This window comes from Limulus polyphemus, unplaced genomic scaffold, assembly GCF_000517525.1.
Source record: "Limulus polyphemus unplaced genomic scaffold, Limulus_polyphemus-2.1.2 Scaffold594, whole genome shotgun sequence".
NCBI classification, from domain to species: domain Eukaryota; kingdom Metazoa; phylum Arthropoda; class Merostomata; order Xiphosura; family Limulidae; genus Limulus; species Limulus polyphemus.
In genome coordinates, this window is record NW_013666204.1 from 204,788 (window position 1) to 228,680 (window position 23,893).

The 23,893-nt window shown below is 34.5% G+C and overlaps 1 protein-coding gene across 7 annotated transcripts in view; it reads right to left on the reverse strand.

Annotated features, from left to right (window-relative positions):
• LOC106459333 (protein dopey-1-like) overlaps window positions 1-23,893 on the reverse strand; it is a 242,301-nt gene that overhangs the window by 34,320 nt on the left and 184,088 nt on the right. For 6 of the 7 annotated variants that reach the window (XR_002610553.1, XM_022385808.1, XM_022385810.1 and 3 more), the window contains 4 exons: window positions 23,739-23,891; window positions 18,653-18,789; window positions 12,320-12,375; window positions 592-603 (listed from right to left, as the gene is read on the reverse strand). Coding sequence is in view for 6 of the 7 variants with exons in the window: in XM_022385808.1 (XP_022241516.1) it covers window positions 592-603; window positions 12,320-12,375; window positions 18,653-18,789; window positions 23,739-23,891 (358 nt within the window). In the remaining variant the exon portion in view is untranslated. The remainder of the gene's footprint in view (window positions 1-591; window positions 604-12,319; window positions 12,376-18,652; window positions 18,790-23,738; window positions 23,892-23,893) is intronic. The other variant, XM_013918954.2, reaches the window with a different exon arrangement.

Sequence of the window (23,893 nt, forward strand, 5' to 3'; positions counted from 1 at the left end):
TTTCTGGTGCATAAAAGTACTGTTAATCTTAAAATGAAAATTTTGTTGCATGTTGGATAGGCAATATGCAAAAAAGAAAAAAATGCACGAAAAAACATTGTTTTACAAACTTTAAGACTTAATAAAAAAAATTGATATATTGTGTATGAAAGCATTGTAATGTTTACTGATAATCTGCCAAATTTTGTTAACATGTGCTTACTAATCAAAAATTTATAGCATGAAAACTATAACAAGCACAAAATGGTTATGTGGTCAGTCCTAAGTACTGAGCCTGTGCTGAAAGGGTTAACAGAACAAAATTTTATCAATACCTTACAAACTTATGGCAAACCTTAAATATTTTATGAATAACCATGTTGTTGATGGTTTGTTATCCTATTCATGCACTTACAGGATGGAATTTTTAAAAATTAAGGTACTGATTATTTACTTTTAGCATATCAGAACTAAAGTCACACACATCTATTCTTACACTGCTATGAAATCAACAACTGTATTATGCTAGTATCCTAATGTGGATAATTCATTTAAATCAGGAGACTCTAAGACTGCATGCAACATCAGCACAAAGAAAGCAAGGTACAGTACCTGGGAACCCTTCTGCCCACCACCAAATGAAGGAAAGACAACACATCCGCCACCGCCACAGAGGAAGGAAGAGAAAGGTGTACAAAATAAGCAAAGTAAGCAATGTTGAAAAACTTCTATCCTTTTAAATCTTGTTCCAAACTACTATATAAAGCTTCTCATGATTACTTTAGGTAGCTTTTACATTTGTCATATTTAACACTTTAGATATTTTATAAAACACAACACTTTTTACCTGCTGAACAAAGCAACACAAATTACTTTCTTTCAGTGCTTATATTTGAGTTATGTACTATAAAAACATTCCTAATGTGCTTTGTCAGTATCTTATTACATTGTACTTTTTATAATTAAACTCCTAGAGTGCTATCAACATAATCAGAATGATCACTAATACAAAATGTTACATGACAATCATGATGTATAAGCACATTGCACTACTACTTTTCATTTTTAGTATGTTACTTAAGAAAAACTCCAAGCAAGATGTTACAAAAGAGTAATAATTTATAATTCTTACTATCAACCAATATTGGTTCTAAATATGTCATTCACTAAAAACATCTTCATTAAGCACAGATCAAGGTATATTTCAGTAATATTTATTTTTACAACCCATTCTCTGAAAACATTTTTTGAAATATACACAAAATATTGAATATGAACTTTAAAAAAGTGCACACTGTAAATGGCTTAAATCAAGTAAAATAACCAACTGTAAGGCAGTGCTTAAATCAAGTACAATAGTCACCTATAGGGCAGTGCTTAAAGCAAGTACAAGTACACTTATAAGGCATCTAGCAATAGACTTTATTGCACCAGGTAGAACAAGAGAATAAAATACAGGGAAAATAAGGGTTATAAATAAATATAAATAACATATACTTGAACAACATATAATATATCCAGACACATGCACCTTAGTGTTGCAAGTTCATGATAGAAGATATCCATTCCATTTGATAATCAACAACTTTACTCAGAACAAACTGTAACCCACATCTCTGAACTTAAATGTGTACCAGTAATTGTATGGAGATTTAATCAAATGTTGTGAATAATGGTCACAACAGCTACTCCAAAAAATTTTTAAAGAATGTGAAATAATTTCAAACAGAAAGGAACAATTGATAAGCAAAAAATAAACAACGAATTAGTGTTCTTGTGAGGATAAGGAGGTGGAAAACTGGGAAAGTAGTTAACAAAATGATTGACAATCAATAAGTAAAATATTTTAAAAGAAAAAGTATGCCATCATGTGTTCATAATTATAACAGCGTATTTCAATGTCTGCATTTAAAAACTGAATAAATATTTCTTTCTTCTCAAAGAGAGCAGAAAAAAAATTGAAGTTACACATAACCAATAAAAACATGCATCACTATATTTATACTACATCTTTTATCATATCACTATGTTAGTAGAAACTAACTATGCTGCCCTTCAATTTTATTCTAAACACAGCTATAAGAATATACTTAACATTTTTAGATGTAGTTAAAAATAAAGAGATCACAAGAAGTCTTTTGGATGAGCAAAACAAAACAGGTCAAAATTACATTTTTTTTTAAAATTTCATTAAAAACATCCAACATAAGAATATATATTCAAATCATGTTTAGATGAAATAAAATTTAGGTGCAGACAAAAAGAATAACAAAATCAAAATGGCTTACATTACTCCATGAAGGATCAAATTGTCTACCTTTGCAAGTCACACTAACTGGGAGGCCAGCCAGTGAGAAGTTAATGAAATGAAAACAAATTTCATAAGCATATTCTTATAGTAGTTTTTTAGAAATAAAAATACAACTTTTTAGCAGAATGTGTGTATGCACCCAACATTAGTACCTATATCTATATAGTTTATGAATACATTGACAAAATAAGTCCAGTTTATCAGAGAGCTCCAGAACCATAACTTGTATTCTTATAATGTTTTTCACTGGTATCATTAATTAACACTCAACATATTTCACACAAAAAGTGAAAGATAATATAAAGAAGCACAAATCCCACTCTTAAAAGATGAGATTAGTTTAATTTATTAATCAAATTAAAAAAAAGAATCTATGTTAGCCTTTGAAAATTCTATTTCTAATATGGATATTATTTATATGAAGAATTGAGAAAAAATTTAATAAAGTGTTAACATTAAGTAGAATTAATAAATTACATAAACTAAACAGGCAGCATTCCACACAATATGAAAACTGTATACAAATAAACCTGATGATATTATTTCTTCTACTTACAAACTAGAGAAGTAGGGAAAAAAGGTGCGGATTATAATACGGACTCTCCTTTGGACTTTGGATAGTCACATCATCTACACCAGTAGAACACCACAGCCCTACTCTCAACTGAGTGGGATTGAGCACACTCAGGTGAAACCTTCCATGATCCACCACCCCAGCAGCCAGGAGCTGGTAAATGGTAAGGGCTCCCATATGCACTAGATGAAGGGAGGAGAAAATAGTGCATTGGAGAGTCTGGAGAAACGCAGCACCAGAGAAAGTGGAATGGGTGACCTCAAAACGCTATTTTTAAAAGTAGCCCATACCTGATTTATACAATTGAAGGAGCAGCAGGGATGGGCAGTAATCCCCTTCTGCTTTACTTATGCTAGTCCATATTTATGATGTAAAACACCATGTAAAAGAATCTTCTAGCAGTCTTTCAGAACACCCCATATCAACAGTGGGTGTTAATGACCTTATTGGCCACACATTCCAGATTTATTAATAAGTATATCTGGACAAGCATCACTCACCACAGAGTAGGATCCAACATAAAAGGGGAGTGTAACCCTGTGAGACCAAAAAATGAATAAACGTACCAATTCACAGTTGAACCAATGTGTGTAGTATGGCTACAGGCATAATGAAATATCCTGATGAGGATAAAATGGTCACCAATGGGACTAATGGGAGACAAATGTGTTGGGTGTGGTACACCTGCCAACTGGGATGATTTCTCCCAAATGATGATGTAGAAGGGCAGCCAGGGAAAGGTAAGATATCTAATCTGATGTGATGACACCCATAAAAACAAACCTTAGGGAGATGGGAGATAAGGATGAATACACCAGCCTTATAAGTTGATGAATCCAACCAGTAAGGGTAGTGAGTGAAACATCACTTAGAGAGGAAATGTTCCAGTGAACAAATAAACAAGAACAACAGAAGGAAGCCATATGGACAATATAACATCTGAGATCACTCATAAGATATATAAGACTATCCAGATCCAAATAGTATTAGGGTTAAACCTTATACTAATAAACATAACACTAATTTTGGGAGTGTAAATATGAAAAAATATGTCATGAAGATATGAAAAAAACAATTACTCTGAGCTTAAGTGGGTCAAGGCATGATGTGGCTTCCCCTGAACACAACTGTGCCAGAAAATTGGGTCAGCAGGGACCTCAACATCTGGAGACGAAAAGAAAACTAGGGATAACAAGGAAATGACCAAAAGAAATCAACAAAATGGTAACATACCTGTGTCCCCATATCCAAGAAGTCTAATACTTAACTCTTGGCACAGAGACATTTTGTTTTCATGTCACAAGGTTTTACTGAATTACATTCAAAATGTAATTAAAGTACTTTATTATCATGGAATTATAATAATAAACTTAGCATCAAAACATAGCTAAGAATCTAAAGTTTAATATTATATGTTCTAAATTCTTAATTTTATAAGGCAATATTTAGAAAAATTCTCATTTTCTCCTAGTATGAAAATTGTGACATTTGCTCTCTAGGCATCCCCTCTTCTCTAATTTATTTACCACACTTTCACGAAGTATGAACTTTAATGTAAGTTACTCATTATGATATTGTCATTGCTGAGGCAAAGTATAATTTACATAGCCTTCAATCTTATTTGGTTACATATCTATCAAATAGAAAATCAGACCCCTATTGCCATATCCACCTGTCACATCCTTTCTTTCATAAATTGCCAGTGGTTCTCTCTAATGTTTAATACTATATTAGTTATAACCAATAGGAAATGAAAGTTTAATCTATCAAATGGTGTATATATTAGAAAATTATTTGTACAGAAAATAACAAATTGTGCTTCCAGTTCAGGCTATATTTCCATAAAAAACACATCAACAAGCATAGCTAAATTTTTAATGGCTTTTATCACATAGTTAGAAAGCCAGAATAATTATGATAGTTATTAGATATTGTCTGTTTTTAGTCTGTGTTTTTAGATTCATTAATTAATTATATAAAAATTAATTTAGTGTGGTACTACCATTAGTATAAAAAAGTAAGGTCCATTTACATCAACAGTCAACAACAAAAGAAAAGATCCAGGTCAGTAATATATTTATTGTTTATCATGTATATTCTTTATGTATTATAAAAGTAACTATACTTTAAAAATTACAAAATTATTACATTAGATAAGGTAAGATAAAGAAAAAATAATAATAATAAAACTTTTCACGAGGTGTGCTTGCAAGTAGCCCATTTCTTACATAATTTGATAGGTTAACATGAGATACAGATTTGCCAAGTGATTTACAACTTGAGTAGTGGGATTATTAGTTAGACATGGTTCAAAAGGCAACAAAACAATAAAATTTAAGTAGAAACAAAAGGATACTGTTACTATATTTAAGCTATTTAGGGTAAGCAAATGTAGTTTCATGAAGTCATTTTAGAAAGGAAAAAACTGACGAACACTGTATAGAGTTAGGGTAAAGAATATAACAGATAAAATATAATGTTTTACCGAAGAAAAAAGTTAGAAATGTATTAAGGAGCTTTTAAAGATTATGCAAATGAAATGTTGACAATTTTCAGATGAAGAAAGGTATTTTTAATCTTAACATGAAAATCACTTTGCACTCAGAGCAGTCAAAACTTTAACTCAATATATGAGATGCTTACAACAGTACATAGAGAGATAGACTAAACATTTCCTGGAAAACCTGATGACCTTCATGACGTCACTAAACTCCCTTTATATATATCACTTATTCAATTACACCACCATTCCCAGTTTGCCCCAGAAGAAGAAAGATCCACCTTTCGAAAGCATTCAGATTATAGGGTTTTTATTCATTTATATTTATACAGAAATATTCAGTGAAAATACTTAATCAAAAATGTGGATTTCTTGTGTACAAAAGACTCTTAATGTTTACTAAAAGCTTATGAAATTTTGTGAAGATACACAAAACATATAAAGGTTATAGTATGGAAACAATAAAGGTCAATTTGGGATCACAAACTCGACTGATTCAGCTGAGCCCATAGAGTGTGTTAATATATAAAACTTTCAATCACATTATATATACACACACACCCCTACCCAAGGGCAAGCACAAGATGCTACTCCCTTGACCGACTTCAGACTTGTCATAAGATCCCCCAGCATGGCTACTGTCTGATGGTAGGCCCATTGCTACCCTAATGGTGTTTTTCACTCTGACTAGAACTCAGCCCATGATCACCAGTTCTGCTAGCAAATGGTAGACTTTTCATTTCAGCCATGACAGAAACATTGTCCAACACTGCAGCTAGACTTTATCACTGTTCTACAGAGCCAGGCCTCTGTCAAACAGGTGGTTATCTCTTCACAGTGCTTTTTCAACACTGGAATCTGCTGTAGTATGGGGTGGTCAATGATAACTGAGGACATGATGTCCCCTTCAAATTCCTCTAGATTTTTTCCTGGGACTTCTCCATTATGGTGGGTTTGTCTGGATTTCAAAAACACAGTGGCCCTTGTTTCATTTCATCCATGGTGTGGGGGCCATAAAAGTTGAAGCACCATTGTTAACCTTAAAAGTCCTTGACATCATTGATGATGGTGGTGGTGTTGATGAGGTCTTTAAAGATTGGCTCTTATTCCTGATGGTGCTGGCTGCTAACATTGCCATTGTGGTTGGGGGTGATCCTTGGAAAACTTTTAGCAGACCTTGCTTCTGCTTTCCCAGCATTCAGTTGCACTCTGGGAAGGTCTTCTTCAGCTTTGAAATATAGTGTTCCCACTGAAGGTAGGTGCACATTTGGTGTTGTTTTTTTTTTTTTGTTTTTGTTACCCTAACAGGACAACTCTGGAGAAGTTAATGATGCTGAGATGTTTGCCATGTTTCCTTCTGAATTGCCAATGTGCGTAGCAGGTTGAACTTGAACAGCATTGAAAATACTCAACTTCTATAGGGTGGTCACCAGTACTCTGTCTCACAAGAATTGGAGCTGCTTAGTCAACAACTGACTCAATGAGATCTCTAATGTCTGAGGCATTAGCCAGCAATGACTACATCCATTGGTTCTATCAGGTGGGTCAGGCCAGTTGCAGGCATCTTTGAGTCAGCAAGAAGTTCAGATCCTTGCTGAATAGGAAACCTTGAGTATAAGTTTAGCTCTCATGATTTCCTACTTCCATAGCAGTTATATTAAAATGGAGGCTCAGAACACAATAGAACTGGGGAAACTATTGAATTGAAGAAAAGGATAGCCAAAATGGTCAAGAATTCAATCTTATATAACAAAAGCCCAGACAAAAAATATAAAGTTGCATGATTTGTTCAAAAGGTCAGCCAAGTGTGTAGGTTGAGAATGGATGATAACTCCTCAGTTATAGCCATCACTACCTTTTAAAAACTACTTTTGATTACCTTAGTCAAGTAACATTTCTTTGTGATTCACATGTGCTTATGCTCTAATTGCCCCAAAAAAGTATCCCTAACACCCATTAACTTCATGGTCCATTTGGTTCTTACATAAACAGCATCTGGTTCCATTAGGAAAGGCACAAGATTAAAATTACAGAACTGGTTCTACACACAAGATGACTTGAGTAAGCAGAAGACAACATATTCTTCTGATTATTAAAAACCAGAAATGTTTACATCATTTTTCCTTTGATACTTTCTTCCAGATACAAGTGTAGTACTAGTTAGATGCCGGTGTAACTTTTTTTTCTTTCTAGAATGACTTCAAATTATAAAATGAAACTACATTTACGTACTAAATCGCTTTAAATTTGAAACAGTACACATCTATTTGTACTTAAATTTTATTGTCTTATTGCCCTTTGAACCATGTCTAACAAAAATGTGTGCCATTTAAGTTGTAACTCGCATAGAGGACATGCAGGTCATGTTACAGTATCATCATTACATAATGAATAGACTACTCTTGAGCTGCTCACAAGCATACCTCATGAAAAAATATTATTATTCTTTATTTTACCTTATCTCAACAAAAAAATTTCCAATATTTACATTTTTGTTACTTTTATAATAATAGATAAAAAATACACATGAAAAACAAGAAATAAAGTACTTACCTAGGTCTTTTTTTTTATTCCTTCAACTGTCGATGATACTAATAATACCACTGCATTAAATAATTTTTTATTTAATTAAATCATGACCAAAGAATATAGAATAATCACTGGCAAAAAGCTGACAATGTTCTATAACTATAATAATTTTTATGGCTTTATAACTATACGACAAGAACTGTTAAAAATTCAGCTAAGCTCATCGATGTGTTTCCCATGGGAATAAAGTTTGAACTGAAAGCATGATTAAGAATTCACTATAAAGAAAACATCATAATATATACATCATTTGATATATGAAAATTTTGGCTTTCTATTATTTATAGATAATATAGTATTCAACATCAGAAAGAACTCCTGCAAATTTCTGAAAGAGAGGATGTGACAGGTGGACATGGCAAGAGGGGTCTGATTTTTTATGTGATGGCTCTGTAACCCAATAAGACTGAAGGCTATAAAATTTATGCTTTGCCTGAGTGATAACATTAAAATAAGTAATTTATGTTAAATTTCATACTTCTCGAAAGTGTGGTAAATAAATTAGAGAAGAGGGGGTGCCTAGAGAGAAAATGTCACAATTCTCATACTAGAGGAAATTCAGGATTTTTTTTAAATATTGCCTTATAAAATTAAAACTTAAATGCCATTAATACTTGGATTACTAGCTATGTTTTTATGCCTAATTTATTCCCATATCATGATAATAAAGTATTTTAATTAAATTTTGAATGTAACTCACTAAAACTTCATGATAGAAAAAAGATTCCCACAGAGAAAGTGTCAATGAAAATATAAAGTGTGCTGTATCTTCAAATAATACCTTAAAGGTTAGTAATCACAGTTATCTGTGTATTACCAAACACATAAAACAGACTGTCTCTGGCTCCCTTGTATATTAATTCCACAAACTTCCTGGGTTATACCATGTCAAGCTAAAGCCAAGAGGCTTCTGTGCTGTGGGCACATACCAAAGATACACCTAGTCACCACTTTAATACATTCATTTCTTCACTGTCTTATAGAAACACCTCTTCTGTCATATGGCAGCCTTTCATAGCTGTTGATACATCAGCTGACACACGTTATCCACTCTTTATATTCTTGTGGGGTATCTGCTATAGGTAAAGGACCATACATGATATATTCAGGAAGCGAGACTTCTTAGCCAAATGTGCATATTTTGCAAAACAAAAATATTTTTTGATCTTTGTTCAGTTGCACAATATGATGTATGGTAAGTATTTGTCCCAGTTGGGATGAACAAACTTACCAAGCATATGCTTAACAGTCTATATTATCCATTCCACTAAACCATCAGATTAGGGGTGATAAGATGAAGTGCATATCTTCACTACACCCAACACTTTACACCACTTTGTTTGTTGTTGTGGTTACTTTTAGTCCATGATCTGTGTAAATCTATTCAGGTGCTCTAAACCACGCTATATTGTGTTCCACCCTATTGCATTAACATTAGACTGTGAAGACACATAGACCAATGGATAAGTCTCATCCCACTCTGGGAAGTAGTCAATAAACATGCATATATACAGGTTGACATCATCCTATCTTTGGAACTGGATCAGTAATATCCAGGACTATTCTCTATAAAAGAGAACCAACAATTATTTGTTGAAGTTTACCCTGTTTAGGCTGGCTTTTTCTCTGGGTGGAACATACCATACAGTGTTCATACCAGAACTGATTATCTCGAATTGAATGAGGCCAGAAGAACAACCATTCAAAGTTAGCACAATTGTGTGTAACACCTGGGTACTCTCTCACATTTGTGTTATGGAAAGTCTGGAGAAACTCAGGCTTCAAAGGACTGAGGACCACTAGCTGTAACATAGGCTGAGAATCACTGTTGGTGGTTGATAACAATGGTACAGCACACTTTCCTGCACTTGTACAAATGCTATAGGCCACATGCATCAATTTTACATTCCTCTATTTCAGCTGATTGCATTCTACCTTGCTGCACAGCAAGGAGCAACCATGCTAGATCTGGGTCCTTCAGATGTTCTTCTTGGAGCCCCCAAAGGGTTAAACATGGGATCCATCAACTAGTGGAATCTCCTATTATATGACTTGTCATCATTAAGGCAGAAATGGTCTCAATCCCCACACATTGTCCATGGTCTGGTCATTCAATGAAAGGACAGGGTTTCACAGTACAGAGTGAATCCATCTGAGTTTCCATGTTGCAGTGCTGTTATCCAGTTAAAGTTCATTAACCATTTCAGTGATGCATGGTTCATTTAAACAGAGAACTTTCTACCGTACAAATGTTACCAGTCGAAAACGATAGCCTTGTCTACCTTGCTGCACAAGGTATGGACAGTTCACTCGATAGTGATAGCAAGTGCTCTCTACCCTTCCAGGATGATGTCCAGGTGAAGGCATCAGTGGCATAGGTTATAGCATGTAAACCATGGTAGGATGGGAGAGCCATGCCCATTCATTTGTTTTTATCAACATGGTTATATTTGTGGATGGTTAGTTAACCCCTTGACAGGGCTCGCACTTGGTATGACATGGGTGTTGGGTAAGTCAGTCTGTCTGAAGTAAAGTCACTTCAGCTACCATTACAGACTTCTTTCTCTCTTGCGACTGGTTTAAAGTTACCATTTTGTACCACAGTGCCATAAAATATTTCTCTATAATGGTGACAAGATCTCTCATACCAATGTGAAGTTTCATTCTTTCACTGAGTAGCCCCTCCAGGAACTCATCTAAGAGGTTATCACCATGGTCCACACAGATGCCATCACAACCTTACTGAGTAAACAGCTTAGATCATCCATGTATGTTGTGAAGCTTTCTGTGGCACCTCTCTTCCAAGCTTCAAGCTCAGCCCACTGGGTTAAGTCTCCAATGCAACTCAATAATGACTGTCTAAAAGACCTATAGTTGCTCCTCACACAAGTGCTTGATGGAGTGGCAGTAAAGGGCACCAAAATATTTTTCTTCTTATCATTCAGTGATATATTCAGGTAAAACTGAGTTAATCCAAGATCATCTACCAGACTGTCTGAATTCAACATTCTTTACATTGTAGGTAAAGTATGATTTTCCCAGAGTGATTAGTGGTACCTATGTGATTGGTCATTCTAATTTAAACATGGGGAGGTTGTAACCTTGAGATACCAACTGAAGTACTTTTGAAGAACACTGTCTGTTAAACTTCTTGCAAGATGTGCAGCATTACCACCATTCTATTCATGGGCAGAACAGATGTGACCTCAATTGAATGACAAAGAACAAAGGCAGCTAGAAAAACATGAATCCAGAACATGAAATTTTACCAGTTTTATGTAGGGTGTCTTTATACTAATATCCCATTGCAAGAGATTTGTCTTCAAATACAGTGCATGTGTTATCTAAGTTGATGATGTTTGAAGCTAAGGAAGAATATATTTACAGATTGATTGTGCTAGTACGAGATCTAAGTTTGCCCTGCTATGGCTAAATTATCTTTAAGCTTTTATGAACAACAGTGTCTAAAATAGTCTTATAAGATTTAAGTCATTTTTATTATAGAACAAATACTGGTGATACATTTATTCTTCCTTTCAATCACAGAGACATACAAAACATTTTTGAAATATCTGAATAAACATACAAGTATAAAATTTACAGGCGAATGTGAACAATAATGTGGTTTAGCAGTCTTAGATGTTTTAAAATGTAATCAACAGGTATTCCAAGTAAATTTACGTAGAATACACAATAACCATGCTAATGGAATTGTAAGCAATAACTGCAATTTGAAGGATGAAATAAACTGTATTAACATTTCTGAATTGTAAAGAGTGAGATGGTGTTTTCCTTAAAAGTACTATCAACAATGCTAAAGTCCTGAAGTTTATGTGTCAAAAAACCAAGAATAGTATTACTACATTTAAGAAAACAATAATAATATATATAAGAAGGAAATTAACCTCAGTTGTACACAGAGCTTAACCGCAAGTTTAAATTTGACATATATTTAATTCTATCATAAATATAAGAAACTTATGAATAAAAAACAATTTGTCATTTATTAACTTGTATGCCCTTCTTGTGTGGAGGAATATGTGGGCTCTACCACTAGATGGCTCTTAACTTGTATAAAAAAGCACATTCTTGGGAAAATTCACAACTTGTCATGTATTGCACAATATATTTTAACAAAGTTTCAGATTCCGATCACCAATCAGCTGATGACTAAGAGTTATTAAAAATTTGAGAGGGTTTAATAATTACAAATTTGAAACCTGAACCCAATGAACAAAATTTAGTGACACGAATCAAATGGTAAGTTTGAAGAAGTTTAAAAGTTAAAATGTTGCTGCTGATACTGAAAATCAAACAAAAATATTTTAGTTTGAAATAGGACAATGTGGGATTAAACCTGCCCAACCTGAACTCTTCTGTATCAGTCATAAGTTCATGCTCAATTTGTAAAAACACCTGGACCTGTAATAGTCAATTATAAAATTAGTTACACATACTAAATGTATTCAACAAGTATTCTTTAACAAAACTTTATAAGATGTTAAAAGTCAAATAGTGACACGTATAAGCTTACTTAACTTCCTCATCTGTTACAGAGGAATGGGATTGATGATTCAACTCTACAGAATAACCTATTCCTACTTCTCAGCATCAAAACTAAGAAATCAACACAATAACTCAGACTTGTGGAAACATACTTAATCTAGAAAGTTTAAATTATGTTTTCTAAATTTTAGAAGTAACTTATTCTTATTTTTCAGTTCCTTAGCAACTTGATCAACATCTTTATACTTCTGTGTATTTGTCACTTAAGAAACTATAATCATTTTTTGTTAAAATAATATCACCAGAACAAGCTTTCTTTATACACTACCATTTGATCTAAAATAGTATCACTTCTAGAAATCTTAGATTTTCAATTGGCTGAAATAAAATTTAAAAAAGAAAAGTTTAATAAGTACACTATATACTTTAAAAAAATTTGTGCTTATGTTTAGTCGAAAATATAATAAAAAAGTTAACATTTTCTTAAAGTAAAAAGGTATTTCCAATAGATACTTACCTCTGCTTATAAAAAACTTTCTCGACTTATAATGCCCTTTAGGGGCTCAAATTTTTGCTCGCCACTAGCCTTGATACTCTCACTTATCTCTGCATACTAACATGCAAGTGATTATGAAGCAACCCTTCACCAACAGAAGTGCAAACTACCATTATTGTAACTAGCACCCTCTCTAATCTTGCAGTTCGATTGATCAGATCACACCAAACCGCACCAGAAGTGAGGAGGACAGGTGGGAAATGTGAGAAAGGTAAGTATCTATCGGAAATACATTTTCAGTTTAAGAAAATGTTTAACTTCCGATATGATATCTTACCTACTCCTCTCACAAAAAGCTAGAATCCCACACTGAACAGGTGGAGGGCCAGTAAGATGATTCTGAGGAAGTGCCTAAAGGAAAACCATGGGGTGTGATAAGGATCTAAAAACAACACACCCATGGGAGACTGTACCACTTCTGAGCCAGGTATACTCTTCGCCATGATAGTAATATGTAACTAAAAGAGCAGAAACAAAGAGAGGACTCTAAGAAAAGTTACAGAAATAGTGAGAACTCACCAGTGTAGAGTGGCTAGGGTGCAACAGACTATAAAGGGAGTTTAACCTCAACCAACACCTGGTGGCATCTGGAATTGTATATCAGTTCTGCATTAGAAAGAAGGTCTTCTACCTGTCACCTCAAAAACAGGTACCAGGGAAGAGAAGCTCCCGTACCAGGAACCCGCCTCCACAGGTGTGTATCTCCAACACAACCAACATGAGATCCACCAGGAACCTGACAGTCAGTGGACAGTAGGAAGTTATAGGGCCCAAGTGGGTGTACATCCCAAGTCCAAAACCTGGCAGAATTGGGAATTTGTCATCCAGTCCACAGTAGGAGGAGAGTAACCAACCTTAGATCTGCCAGAATTCACATGTCTTCTCCAGTAACAACCAATACCAGATTCACTGGGAAGTGACATCCAGTCGATGGTACAAAGAGGGACAGCCCTATAGGGTGCATCTCCAGTCCAAATCCTGGTAGCATTGGAAATTTATCATTCAGTATGCAGTAGAAGGAGGGTACCATCTAAACACATGTGAGGACTTATGTGGCTGGTCCAGCTACAACCAACACCCGATCCCTTGCTAACTGACATCTAGCGGACACTATGAAGGAGGGTGCCTCAGTCAGAGGGGCGAACTGCAATACAATGCAGAGTGCTACATCCAACATCTGCTGCTATCTGGAATTGTACATCACTTCTGCGGTAGGAAGAGCATCACACCATCTATACTGGCAGAATGCCACTGCCCTACTCTCAACTGAGTGGTATTGTGCACACTGAAGAGGAAAGGCCTCCATGGTCCACCACCCAAGTGGCTAGGAACTGGTAAGTGGCAAGGCCTCCCATACTCACCTAGAAGAAGTGAAGAAGGAGGGGAAAAGTGTGTTGAAGAGTCCAGAGGACTGCAGCACTGGATATAATGTGATTGCAATACCCTAATTTGAAAAGCAGAGTGATCATGTTGATGAAAGTGATCAACAAACACCTGGTGGCATCTGAATTGTACATCAGGTCTGTGGTAGAAAGAGCCTCAAATGCCACAGATCTTCAGAGATGGATAGTAATCCCCATCTGCTTTACTCATGATAGTCCATGAGTGTACAGTCCAAGACAAACATACTTATAAAGCAAAAGAATACCAGGTATACCTATGAGTAACCCTGCAAAAAACCTCATCTCAACAGTGAGCATAATATGACTTGGATATGTGTTGTGACATTTAATTTTGAAACCACATAGAAGACATTGTTTGAGTCGATCAACCAACACCTAGCAGCATCTGAAATTGTATATGAGGTCTGCTTTAGGAAGACCCTCAACATAACAGTCATCTAGCATGGTATATGGTCACAGGTCATACAGTGCAGATTTAAGTGGGGTCCAAATATGTGATAAAGACCCCTGCAAAGAAACAGAAAATGAAAGGAATACTTATCACCCACAGATAAACAGTTTCAGCACTGATGATGTCCTCCAAAGAAAAATGGAAATGTGCAGCCAGGGACATGGTAAGGTGGTGGATCTGATGGGAAGAAAACAGAAAAAAGGTGACAATCATCTGAAGAAAGGGAAAGAAACAACTGGCAAATTAACTGGCGAATTCAACTCAGAAGGGTAATGGGGAAAAGGTGACGGGAGATATGAGGATTTCACAAAAAACAAACAAATGGACATGGGAACCACATGTCATATACCATTGGAGAGTCCTGACTGGGCAAAGGAGGTTAGCAGGATTGGAACAGTCATAAAAGTGGGAAGTGGAGGGAAGAGAAAATGGTGTGAAGGTCCTCTAATTCCATTAATCTCCAGTTTCCTTCTCTCCTCCTCCGGATCCCATTTTTTGCTCGCCTGATTCATTCCAGGGGCCTTTGTTTCCACCATTATATGGACATATGGCTGAAGTCTTTGGCATAAAGGAATGGATAGGAAAGAGGAGAACATAGGAACTAAGAAAAAAAAAATGCAGCAATCATCAAATGCAGTCACATTAGAACAACAAAGTTTGCAAACCAACAAGACCAGGAACAGGGACTTCAAGGAAAGATGATATAATGAACATGAAGACAAAAGTTCCAATGGATAACCACAAAGAGGAGCTAATCAGGAAGGAAAGCAGGGTAGGGAGGACGGGAAAAGTGAAAGGAATGAAACACCATGGATAAGTCTGGCAACTGGAAAACACAAGCAAAGTCCATAAACAAAACATGGCAGATGACACTGCCCCATAGCCCACGATAGAGGAAATCGAAAAATCTCATTCAAAAAACCAAGGCTAAAAGGATGATATGTGAGGAACCACAAGATGGGAAGAATGATAACCCCTGGGACAGACCAACAGTGGTATGTTGGTTTTTTCAAATTTTGCACAAAGCTACCTGAGGGCTATCTGCACTAGCCATCCCTAATTTAGCAGTGTAAGACTAGAGGTAAGGAAGCTAGTCATCACCATCCACCGGCAACTCTTGGGCTACTTGTTTACCAATGAATAGTGGGATTGACCATCACATTATAATGCCCCCATGGCTGAAAGGGTGAGCATGTTTGGTGGGACGAGGATTCGAACCTGTGACCTGCAGACTGCGAGTCAAGCTCCCTAACCACTTCGCCATGCTAGGCAGGTATGTTGGTAAACTGCCATGGAGGAAGAACGAACACGACAGGAAACAATGGAAGCTACACGCAAAAGTCTGGCTCTTCAAGCAAGGGACCAGACAAAACCATGTGTGAAGATTTAGTGCAACTCTAGATGGAAGACACATGCCAGAGTGTGACTGATGAAGAAGTGTCAGAGATAAAGGAAGAGAAAAAGGAGGCAACACGAAAAACCAGCACTGCAGTGGAAACCATGTGTGAGCTGGCCAATACAGAGCTACCAGCAGAACACTACATGGAGTGGTCTGAAGTATGGTAATGACACATGGGAGGAGACAAATAGGGGGGTTTGCATATAGGTACCAACTTTTGGCAGAAAAAAACTGGCCAACAAACACCTATGTGACCCCTGATCTTGGAATTCCCTTAAGAACACAGGTCAGGAAGTTGTCAAGTTCAAATGGACTCAAGGTTACCCAATTACTGAAACAACTTTCAAGATCCATGGATCAACCACCAAGGAGCTTCAAACATGGGCAAATTGAAGGAGTCTGGTTCCCACTATCCCAGACCCAAGAGGGGTGGTCAAAGTAAGACAAAAATGGGAAAAGTAATTGAACTATCAGGGTCTGATCCCCACTAAGGGAGAAGTGACACCAAACTATGCGAGGCCAAATAAAGGAAGTTTGAAGAATGATAATCAAAAGCATGATCATCCACAGCAGCGATATTTTCATTAATGCAAATGAAATAAAACCGAAAAATACTGAATTTTTGTTAATAAAAACCAAAACGAAAATGAATGTGAAACAAAATTAAAACAAAATGTTTCTTCAAAATGATCACGAACAAAAATTAAAAATCTCAAAATGAAAATAGTAGTTGGTAATAATTTGTTCACTTGGAAAGGTTTCAACTTTCAATTCTCAAAAGCAAAAGTTTTAAATTTTCTTATGGTATGGGAAAGAGCAATAAGGGTCAGTCTGTGAATGTTACTGAGTTTACTAGGCATAACTGTCAGCATAGAGTAAGCCTTTTTGTCAAATATTCACAATTATAATGGAAACTAATTACTATAAATAAGTTATTTTACAAAATTATTTTGTAAGTTGTATAATGTAAGTTTGAATATTTATCACTACTGGCTGGCCACTAGTCACTGTAATCAGTGTTGTGGTTATGGTTTGGACTCTGGAGTATAACTAACTGGTACATTTGTAATTTTTCGTTTTTTGCAAGACCAATGACTGAAATAATATTTTTATTACTTTTCATTTAATTCACATATTGTTCATATCACAAGATGTAAATTTCAGAGTAATTAATAGTAATTATACACTTAAAAGAATTGCTCTATAAACAGGATGGAAACTAAAATTAATGTCATATACTCAAACCTAAAACTATTGCAAACAAACAAAACAAAATATAAAATAAAACTAAAAATATGTAAAAACCAAAACTAAAGCTACTATTAACAAGCAAACAAAATAAAAACTAAACCATCAATGGTCAACAATATGTAGAAGTCAAGGCATACTGACCCCTAAACACAAATGCTCCCCAAAATGACTTGCATGAACACCAATAAAAAGTATATAATGACTCAAAGGCTCATCCCTGAGAAGGGCAGGGGTGGAACATAGAAAATGGGAGATAAGGACAGAACATAACATACTTGAATAATCAAATCCACCAAAGGGGTAAAGAGGTCTGGGCAAGTCCCCCGGAATAACATGCAACTGAGAGGCATATTCAGAGGGAGTAAAAAGGCTTCCCAAATCTGAAACTTCCTGATCACTGAAAACCTTGATAAGAAAATCATCAGTTTGTTCTGATTGTTGCATGAGATTGGTCAACTCCCGATGAACCAGAACCATCACTTCACGGGCCAAGAATCGGTAATTCCGCTATCACAGTAACAGCAGTTGTAGTCATGACCACCCAAAACTGTGAGTGCATAACTCAAGAAATTGAAAGAGGAGAAAAGATAAATAAATTTGTAACACTCCACAAAAGAGAATGAAAACAGTGAAGAACAATGTAACTGAAGTAGTACAATTAAGAAAGTAAAAACTTGTGGATAAGTGAATCAAACCACAAGCAAATACACGTCTATTCAATAACACTGCCAATGAAGAAGTGGTTGACAGCTGCAAGATTAGAGAGGGTGCTAGTTATGACAGAGGTAGTGTCACACTCTTATTGGTAGAGGGTTGCTTCATAATCATTTGCATGTTAGTATGCAGAGATAAGTGAGGGTATCAAGGCTAGTGGCAAGCCAAAATTTGAGCTTCAAGAGGACATTATAAGTCGAGAAAGCTTTTTGTGAGGAGACGCAAAATACTGTATTGGAATAAAATCTAAGTTTCTACAATATTCATAGTTTTTAAACCAAAGAGAAAATTCTGAGAAAAAGATAGGAAAAATGTGCCAATATTTTCAAATTATTAATAACATTTACACTTTAAATAAAAGAGAACATATGAGGTTATGATATAAAGTACTCAAATACTGATTAGAATGATGTTCTTACCATTTCAGTGACTATCACAGGCCAAAGTGAGGTCAAGTGATGCGAAGAAATCCTCAGCAATAGGACACGAAAGCACAGAAACACCTGAGCTTGGACTGATGGCACTTGTGGTAGCCGCAGGCTTTCTGCTAGACGCTCTACAATCAGTAACAATAAAATCCAAACCCAAACATTTCTAACAGCTAAATTTCTATTGATACAAACATGCACACACCCAAAGAGACTACATTAATCCTTTCGTGATGGATATCCCGTTAAACCCTTTTCTGCATAAGTCACTGTGTTACATTCAAAATATAATTAAACACCTTTAATATCAATGCATATGAATGAAATTAACATTATAACGTATCTTATAATTCGAAGTTTTATGTTATCTAGGTTTTAAATCCTTTATTTCAAAAGTAACCTTTAAAAAACTATTTAAACTTCAGATGTATTGCTACGCCACCAATGAAGTATGAAAATTCTCTACTTTGGCTCTCTATATCTTCAATAATACAAAGACAGTTAAGTTGAGGTACATCAAGACAATAAGATGCTTACATAACATTTTGAATCATTCATTTCAAAATTCTAAGAATGAATACAGTTGAAACAAGCAATAATTATTTTTCACTCCTGACAGTCTCCATGCCCACCTTCAAAGGATTTGTTTGATTTTTATAGCCTACATGTATATGTTACATACATATATATAATCATTAGAAAGAGCTCATTTTACACTATAATCTAACCATGGTTATTTTAAAATTGGCACAAGATGCTGTCATGGGTGTAACTGACTGTAGTATTGTTGGTTGCTCGATTGACTGTATCACTGATGATTGTTTCTTACCTAAATATGTAATAGTTAGAGATACAGTTTAAAATGTATTTAGACCTTACTATTATATTTTAGTTAATTTTGTATTAGTTATGTTTTAAAATAAATAATTAGATGGTTTAAACATTTTTTAAGTATACATCATACTTTGCCTCAGTTCTCAAGGCTTATGATATTATGTGCTAAACCAAAATTTTGCCAAAAGATTATGCATGCCTCCCAAAGAAACTGCCTCAAGAATACCGTTGACTTGTGTCTAGGTCAATAACAAGTGGTGAAGGACAAATATGGAAAATAAAACATTTGAAATTAACTATATGTGAAAAGGAAAGACCCAAAATTATGAATATAAACAAAAAACCTCTTTAAAGATATTCTACAAAAATTAAAGATAATTTTTATTAGAAAGACATAATTAAATAACATCATTCTTTGTGTAGAAAATACTTGTAAACTTTAACAAAATCTTATCAGGTTTTGTGAGGAACGCACACATTTACCATATTTTTGTTGCATAAATGTCCTTCATTAGTCGAGCAGATGGTAATCTCATCTGCCCATGTTTAAGGAGTTAAGACAGCTTCTAGATTAATTCTTAAAGACACATCTATTTCTCTTTCACACTTGACACAGAATGGAGAAATAAACACCCTATATGTTAAGTAGTATTATAACAATTTATCTAATGTAGAGAACAGTCATCATGGGTCATAGATTGTTCTATCATAGTCTATCGAGTGTAGAGAACAGGAAACATGGGTCAGAGCTTGTTCTATCAGTCTACCCACTTTAGAAAACAGACAACATAGCTGTAAGTTGGTCTATCACAATCTAACCGGTGTAGTGAAGAACCATCATGGGTCATAGGTTGTTCTATTATAGTCTATCCAGTGTAGAAAACAGGAAACATGGGTCAGAGCTTGTTCTATCAGTCTACCCACTTTAGAAAACAGACAACATAGCTGTAAATTGGTCTATTACAATCTAATCGGAGTAGTGAACAACCATCATGTTCATAGCTTAGTCTATCATAACCTAGTTTTATCACTGAACAACTTCGAATTCAATAACAAGTATTACATTCAGGTTAATGGTACTACAATGGGTACCAAAATGGCTCCCAATTATGCCAACATTCTATGGGTCATATTGAAAACCAGCTTTTACAACTAAGCCCTGTAAAACCTCATACATGGAAACGTTACATAGACAACATATTTTTCATTTGGACAGCCGGTCTTAAATCACTTAAAGAATTTATCTCACATGCAAACTCCTTTCACAAAACAATCAAGTTTAACTGTGATTACTCGCCTACTCAGATTAACTTTCTTGAGTCACTGCTTTTCTAAAAGATGGAATTTTACACACTGACTTATACAAAAAACCTACAGATAGACCACAATACCTTTACTATAAAAGCTGTCACTCATCTCAGACTAAATGAAACATTATTTACAGTCAAGCTCTTAGAATAAAGAAAATATGCTCAGATGAAACAGACTAAAGAAAACACACCAAGAATCTAAAACAAACCATGTTACAAAGAGGATATAAAGATACCGAAATCGACAGACAAACTGAAAAGGCTAAAAACTATAAGTGTTATTGTGGACAAAGCAGCCAACAATACTACTGGCAGTTAGATCTACCCAATGATGACAACTCAGTGCTAATTTCAAAATAAATATTGTTGGATTACAGTGTAAAATAAGCTCTTTCTAATGATTATAAACATGTCATCCAATAAGTATATGTAGCTTGCAAATCTCAAGGCTAAGTACACAAAGTGAGTGTGGCACCTGTCAGGGGTTGGAAAAATTTATCTCTTGTTTCAACCAAACTCAGCCAAAGAACTTTGGAACATACATCTATATACGCTGTAGTTGGTAGTTCAAGTTAGAGACTGTGAAAGTTCAAATTCAAATTTATGCATAACGTGACAACAAAACTAAAGTTTAAATATTTTTTTAAAAGATTCTTCTTGAAATATAGGAGTTAAAACCTACGAAACATAAAACTTTGGATTATACATTATAATGTTAATTTCATTGACATACATTGATAGTAAAGTTTTCTAATTAAACTTAGAATGTTACTCAGTGACTTGCACAGAAAGGTGTTAATAGGGTACCTGTGTTTAAAGGGTTAATATGTTGTTTCCATGTAAATAGGGTTTACCATTATCAGCCATGTTAGAGGCCTCGGGTTTTGGGGGCTGCCAAACATTCTGATATTATGCAAAATAAAACTGCTGATAAATAAGTACAATATTTAAAGATATCACTGCCTTACCTTGTCTGTTTTCAGACATCAGTTACAACTGAATTTAGAGGATTGATGTAATAAATCAAATCAAATGGAATACAATAGAAACTTTCAACACTAATGACAATGGAATGGTTAAATATTTATTGCATGTCAAATATGTTATATTTACTTATAAGTTAACAAACTATAGTAATACATTAAACTTTAAAGTGAATTGCACTTATCTGAAAAGAATGAATTTTCTGTTAATTATTATATATAATGTATTTTCTTATGTATCTTCGATTAATTTTAGCAAAAAATGGTTAATATGATAAAAAAATAATTTATCCTGATCAAATGTTTCAGACCTTACCATAGAAGATGTCTTTTTAGTGCCTACACAATAACACTTTAACATCTTTGAAAGGGTTTCTTCCATTATTGCAACTGACGTAAATGTACTGGTGAAGATTATGTCTAGCATGTGTAAATATATGGGTAGAGATGATACAGAGTTAAAACCAATTTCACCAGATGCCATTTCCAGACTCGTCCTATCCCCAGATGCTTGAATGTTTTTCAAATACTGATCATGTCATTCATGAGGCTTTTAAGAACCCTCATATTTATGGCTTGTGATAGAATTACTTAATAATTACAATGAAATATATAAAAAAAAAGGAGGTTATCTTTCATGGAAAGTTTGTTCTATATTTCTGATAACCTCTGTGTACTTTAATAATATAAATATGTGAGTTCAATATCAATAAAATGACTTTATAATGTGATATTTACTAAGTTATATGCATTGTGACAAAAGTACTTGCTGCATGTGATTACCACTCAGAAACATGGGGATTCTACCTGCTTTGGTTCAATAGTTTTACAGTGATTAATTATGTACATGCTCTCATCATCATGAAGTTGTCTAGTTTATTTATATAAGCATGATCCATTATGTGTGTTAGCATTCATCACCCAGGGCTGGCTGGCTTGGTAACCATAATTTTTTGTATGGTACTTGGAAACTATTGATGGTACCCCCACTGTCTGCCATGGTCAGGCCTTAAAAGACAAACATATTCCTTTTCTCCCCCACTCCCAAGCAAACTTTTTCCTCAAATCTGCAATAATATCAAAAGTGATCTTTTTGTGGTCTGTGTCCATAGAGTTACACCACAAAATGGTGTGTGATGCAAGATTTTTTTTTATCATATTATATGCATTTAAGATTGTGGCATACTTTTCAATATACATAATTGTAGCCTGAAAAATAAATTGAAAATTGTATAATACCAACAAGTAATCTTTTCATTTGTTGCTTGCTATATTAAAATTAATACACTCCCTCCATTTTGTCTATAATATTTATACAGTGTGTAAAATTGTATGTACCTGTAGTTTCTGTTTAATAATAAATTGCAGGAATATTCATTACACTTGAACAAAACTAGCTAAAAAAAAATGATACACTACAAAGATGTTGATGACTAGATTATCACTCTTGAAAGAAATGGTTAATAGTGGTTTAAACTTTCTTAAATTAAAAATTCAAGATTTAGAACATTAACAGTATAGAAAAATGTAAATGTATTATTAGTTTATTTCCATGCACTCTGCATTTACATTAAAAGTTAGCATGACTTCGTCAGATTTTATGACACTATTTATTTTCGAAAACATGTCACTCAGATATATTTAGCAAAACTTAAAACAACTATATGGCTGTTGCAAATTACTCTTTAAGGCACTGCCATTTATTCTAGGGTTACAGAAGAGAAAACATAATGAGACAGGTTTGGAATAATTGTTTTCTGTCATACATAAAATTTGTTTAGAGATCTTCAATAACAAAAAAGGTGTATATATTTATTTATATATCCATTCATAAATATACATTTAAATTTAAACCAATAACTAATTTTAATCATTGTTTCATACAATATAAATCCACACATATTGCTACTGTTTACAAACAAAAATGTATCAAGGAAGTGTGTTTCTTACCCTGTATATCTGGCATGTACCTTTGATACTGATCAGTTTCACTACAGAACAGAACAAATGCCAATCTTTTCAGCAACTGAGATCTCTGCTCGTACTCTTGCTCCTTGCTACTGAAGAGATTGAGGGAGCCTGGATGAGCCATGGAAGCCCGAGCT